This window comes from Coffea eugenioides, chromosome 6 (assembly GCF_003713205.1).
Source record: "Coffea eugenioides isolate CCC68of chromosome 6, Ceug_1.0, whole genome shotgun sequence".
Lineage (NCBI taxonomy): Eukaryota > Viridiplantae > Streptophyta > Magnoliopsida > Gentianales > Rubiaceae > Coffea > Coffea eugenioides.
The window spans coordinates 34,564,629-34,570,143 of NC_040040.1; the positions used below are offsets into that span (position 1 = coordinate 34,564,629).

General features: G+C 39.0%; 1 protein-coding gene across 1 annotated transcript; it reads left to right on the forward strand.

Annotated features, from left to right (window-relative positions):
• Window positions 1–798: 798 nt before the first annotated feature.
• On the forward strand, window positions 799–1,913 carry LOC113774100 (putative F-box protein At1g67623). Its single transcript, XM_027318664.1, has 3 exons — window positions 799–923; window positions 1,024–1,186; window positions 1,515–1,913. Exons 1-3 carry the CDS (start codon window positions 799–801, stop codon window positions 1,911–1,913), a joined length of 687 nt encoding a protein of 228 aa, XP_027174465.1.
• Window positions 1,914–5,515: the final 3,602 nt, after the last annotated feature.

Consider the following 5,515-nt stretch of genomic DNA (forward strand, 5'->3'; position numbering starts at 1 on the left):
CGCCTCATCAATTATCCCACAAAAAGCTTGTCTTTCCTGAACTTCTCATCGTTTCTCCGGTTTAGCCCATCAAAAGCTCCGTTGTTGTGTAAACACACTGAACAGTTTCGGTTAAAGCTTTCCCCACCCAAAGTGTGGAATTTCGAGCGTTACAGAGGAAAAACACCAGCTCTTTATGGCATTTACCCAAACATTTGTGAACACCGGCTCTTTCTGCGTCTTCTCAATGAATGGGTTCGGGTTACGACGTTCGTGGCAGCATACGATGAGTGAGTCTGGACAAGTTTGAAGGACGCGACCTTTTGGTTGCCATTTACCCCGCCCGACCTGTCTGCAAAATCTGTGCTACCGGCTTCTACGACTTGGTTGACGACCACAGGTACGAACTAACCCTCCCTGTTTATCACTGTGGAACCTCCTTTGCTATGCGATTAACGCCCGTAAATTTACGATGTACATGTAGTTCATGACTGTTCATCTTTCCTTGCTATCGGTGTATTGTTACGGTTCTGATGAATTGACCGTATTGACACATACGTTGGTTGGTTTGAAAAAAATGTTACGGATGACAGTTTTTTGACGACAGAATGTTGCGTCGTTTGCAGGAGAAGTCGCCACTTTCCCATTTCTGTTCGAACGAACGCTAAGGTTAGTCGGATGTCCAGAAACAGTGGGATATTACACCTGATCTATCATTTTTGGATTTTATGAGGAAGTAGTTTTTGTTTGAAGTTTACTCCATTCTTGGGGCTTTCAGGGATTCACTAAACTGTGCCCAGTAAAAGGAGTTAACCGGTCATGGCCAACGTACAAAAACGGAGTTCAGGAACCTCCATCCTCTCCCTTCCGACCGAGGTGCTATCCGAGGTGCTTGCACGTGTCGCGTCTTCTTCATCCACTGATCTTTTCCGGGCAAAACTGTGGTTCGTTCTGCTATGGATGATACTAACTGGAAGAGGCGTATTGTTGTTTCATTCTGTGCTTTTAGTTGTAGTTTAATGGATCATTTCTATTATTTTGCAGCTGTAAGTTGTTCAACGAAGTTTCCGACGCAAAGAACATTTACCAGCGGGTGTCCCTCGACAGGTTTGAAATCGTTCCGTGGCAAAAAAACCACAAAGTGTCGAGGTTCTTGAAGAAGTGCAGACAAAGCAAAAATCCAGAAGCCTTGTACCGAAAAGGAGTGGTAAGTTGGGTTGCTTTGGAACGTAAGACGCAATAGTTATGGGAAAATTCGGTAATGTTTTAAATGGAATAGTAATGAACTAACATTCCATAACCATACTTGAGTTACAAAATTTCTACACCAAGCTCACATCATCTCTTTCATTTGAACTTCAATGTGATTTTGGTCAGCACACTTCACCCAAAAGATTGGCCTACAACAGGTTACTGCAGCTTTGGGCCCCAGTAAATAACTGTTGTCTCGCCGCCACTGTTCTGCCTGCACTTTTAAACTTTTTCGTTACTCATACATTTCGCAAGACTGTAATATCAACCTTGGAACTGCTTAGGTTGATTTTTTTTCGGATAAGCACGAGGACTCAGCATTGGAAAACCTGGAAGAAGCTGCTAATTCAGGCCATGCCGATGCTGCATATGCGTTGGGAATAATTTACATCTTTGTTGGTGGGGACGAGTTAAAGCGCAAAGGTATGAGACTGCTCATGAAATCCAGAATTCTTAAAGGCAGAGTGAATCTTTGCCGTCAGAATTTGCGAGCGCTGCTAAGGATGATATGGGTCAAGAATCCTGTGTTTCTAAACCCAACGCCCATTTGTTGTGCCATGACACATGAGAGGAAAACATCTTCATGGCCTATGGATGCTGATGAAGTGGAGGAGAGTACGTGTGAAGGGTGCGCTTGCGATGAAGAAATTCGAGCAATTTGTGCTGCCCTGCCATATCGTTAGTGTGTAAGATTGAATGTTGACAACACTAACCGTTACGCTTTTTTTATGTTTGCCAACTGAATTGACAGCTACTTCTTACTCTCTTAATATTACTGGTATGAAAACATAAATAGCTTATCTTGGCCCTTGTATGTTCTAACTTTTTCTCGACAAAACGCCGTTGTAGACAAACGTGTATGAAATGTAAGAATAAAGGATGATAGTTAGAAGGTAAAGAGGGAACTCCTCAGCTGTGATGTACGTGACGGATACTGTAGTGAAGTGAGAAGTTTACTAAGTACAAACGAAATGGTGGTTGATTAGATACTGCAAAAAAATTTACTTATGGAAAAAAGGGTACTATGTTCTTATAATGGAGGAAAGCCATAAAGAGCTTGTCTTTTAAGACAATGTGATACTACGATGAATAGACCACGATTTGATTTATGAAATTATCCAAAGAAAATTGCTGAATGATTTTGTCGACTTAATTAATTAATTATTATACATATTCATATAATGCATTATATAATTATGCTAATCTTTAATTTTATATTACTATATACACATATATATTATAATTATATGCACATATAAAATACATTTATAAATATATTTAAATAGTAATATGTAAATATATATTATAACAGTATTTATAATATACATTTATAAAAAAATTTAATTAATGTATAATATACTTTATAGTGATATAATATATTAGTATAATTATACAATGCATAACAAAAATATATATAATAATGACATAATTTTCTTTGCATAATTTGATAATCCAAATCGTGGTCCCAGTCTGTAAAGTATCACTTTGTAGTAAAACACCAGCTCTTTATGGTCTTCCTGCATTATAATAACAGAGTACCCAATTATCCCATAAATAAATATATTTATCGGATAATATAAAAATTAAACTCGATTTACAATAAAAGTGATGCTCTTTATGGCTCTCCTTTATTATAAGAAAAGAGTATCCATTTTTCCAAAAACAAATTTATTTATCGGATTAAATGAAAATAAACAAGTTCTTGAATAAAACGGGAGCTCTTTTTGGCTATCGTCCATAAATTATCCATTTCATGATTTTTTCATAAGGTAATTCGGGGGAGGTTTCTGAGGGTATCCCTTATAATATATGTGTATATAATATTAATAAATTATATAAAAACATATTTACATTTGTTATTATCAATAGATTGTAATCTGCTGCCAAAGTAATTTGGCTTCCGCATAACCCGATTCGAATACACGCTCCAATACCGAAACGGGTTGAATTTCGAAAATGTAAATCGGGTTTGCCTCCCCTCCACGCCCGTCCCCGCCTCATCAATTATCCCACAAAAAGCTTGTCTTTCTTGAACTTGTCATCGTTTCTCCTGTTTAGCCCATCAAAAGCTCCGTTGTTGTGTAAACACACTGAACAGTTTCGGTTAAAGCTTTCCCCCCCCTTCTGAAATTTGGAGCTTTTCGAAAAGTTTTTCGCGGCAAGGTCCAAAAAGAAGTAGATTTATCGCGTTCGCTTCCTCTGTTGCTCAAAGTACTCAACAATTGAATCGCATCCCGGAGCAAGCATAGGCAGTAACATGGAGGCCTGTATGAGTCTTCCGGTGTATGCAGGCATGTGGGTCGACGTAGAAGGTCTCGCTGGTGAGTGTATTGATATCACGGAATATCTGAATGCCCAAAATTTGTTAAATTTGCTAGCAAATAATGACAAGTGCTATGATGCGATGGTTAGGGAATTCTATGCTAACTGTAGGGCAAATAAGCAGAAGTCAGTTCTGCGTTCAGTCGTTAGGAATGTAGAAGTGTCAGTGTCTACTGAGGTTTTGTGTTCAGAGTTTGGGTTGGTTGACAGTGGATACACTGTTGACTATAAACGGATTAGCGCAAAGAATGTAGATAAGGTTGCTGTGAAGGGGTACAATGACCTAGAATTTCTTGGAGAGATTAGGCAAAATGGTGACAGAGTTATGAACACGGGGAAAAAAACTAAGTTTTATGCGCCGTATATGAAAGTGTTGCCACGGCTGTTACATCTGATAATAACTCATAACATTTTACCCAAAGCCGGAAGTATCACTTCCATTAGTGCATTAGAAAGAGTTATATTGTGGCATATGTTACACAAACAACCCGTCAACATAGCCAATTTGATCATTGCAACAATGCTCAACAGGATTAGGAAGATTAAGAGCAGGGAGAATAAGAGAACACATCTCCCATTTGGTATGTTGCTGACCAGGCTCTTTAGGCGCTTTAATGTGCCATTCTTGGCTGACCATGTTGACAGAGGATTTTACGCCCAAAATATGGGAGTATCGTACTTCAAAAAACTGGCATTCAAAGCTGAAGATGGTGGTTGGATGTGGAAGAAATCCTATACCTCTGATGCTGTCATTGGTGAGACTGGGGACGCGAATAGAAAAGTTGAATAAATAAATAAGATGGATAAGGGGGGAAGTGTGCTGGGGTCGAGGTGGGGCCGGTTGTGGGGGAAAAGGCACACCTTCAAGATGTTGTCATACTGTCTGAACAAACCAGAAAAGGGGCAAGTGTATGTGACAAAGTTATTTTACTCCTTTTTGTTTCTTCTTCTCGATGGCAACACAGGAGCATAACCCAATATTTGTATGACTAGGTTGCAGATAAAGTGACACAAATTTTACAAAGGGTTGGTGCCATCGAAGTGAAGGACCGCGGAATTGAGAAATTGCCATTTCTACGAGATGTAAGACATGCTCTTGCGCTCTCCTGTAATCCCCTTTATATATGCTAATACCTTTATTGTCCAGTGTCTACCACAAGCTTCCGGCGTAGCACCTGATGAATTGAAAGAAGCCGTACGCTTTCATGTCAGAGAACTCGTCCCGCAGATGTATGTTAAAGTATCGGTATTTTCTTTGGCTAACACTGATCTCGCTTTCATCTGATTATTGTAATCATCTCAATCATTGTTCACAGCTGTGTGAGTACACTAGATAGGCAGCATCTCTTTGATATTACAAGAGAAGAACTGGAGGAAGTGATGCTTCAGGACACACTAATCAGTGACAAAGTAAGTTTTTTATGCGATTGCACAGGCCTACCTTGTTCACTAATCTCGCTAAAAATTGTCCACTCGATGTTGAATGTTTGAATTTGTTCCATTCTCTGAAGGTTGTGACCCAGTACCTTCACTTACTCCAGAAAGAATATAAGCAATTCGTTTTCTTCAATCCTATGTTTTGGGTACGTAACGAAAATTATTATATGTGCTGTTGTGCCTTGCAAAATGTGGACCTAATACTTGCTTCTCAATCACTTGGTTGTAGCTTAAATGCGTCTTAGACTATCCATGCATATCTCCCGCAACCAAAAAGACATTCGTTGATCAAAGCAATGACGACTATCAGTCAAATCCTGAAAAGGTAAACATTAGCTATCATTCTCGCCTTAACATTCTTATACAATATGAGTAGCAGCTGCATGTTAGTGGAATTGGATTTAGCCTAACATGCCTTAGCTTTTAACACATTTTGGTAACATTGCTTGTTGTATGCGATTGCAGATTTTTTTCCCAATCATTTATTCAAATCATTGGTTGCTCATGATTGCACATGTCAAGGACA

Coding starts and splice junctions, on each gene's coding strand:
- LOC113774100 (XM_027318664.1), top strand. CDS start 799: ATGGCCAACGTACAAAAACGGAGTTCAGGAACCTCCATCCTCTCCCTT. Junction 924..1,023: donor CTTTTCCGGGCAAAACTGTG/GTTCGTTCTGCT, acceptor ATTATTTTGCAG/CTGTAAGTTGTTCAACGAAG. Junction 1,187..1,514: donor CCTTGTACCGAAAAGGAGTG/GTAAGTTGGGTT, acceptor GGAACTGCTTAG/GTTGATTTTTTTTCGGATAA.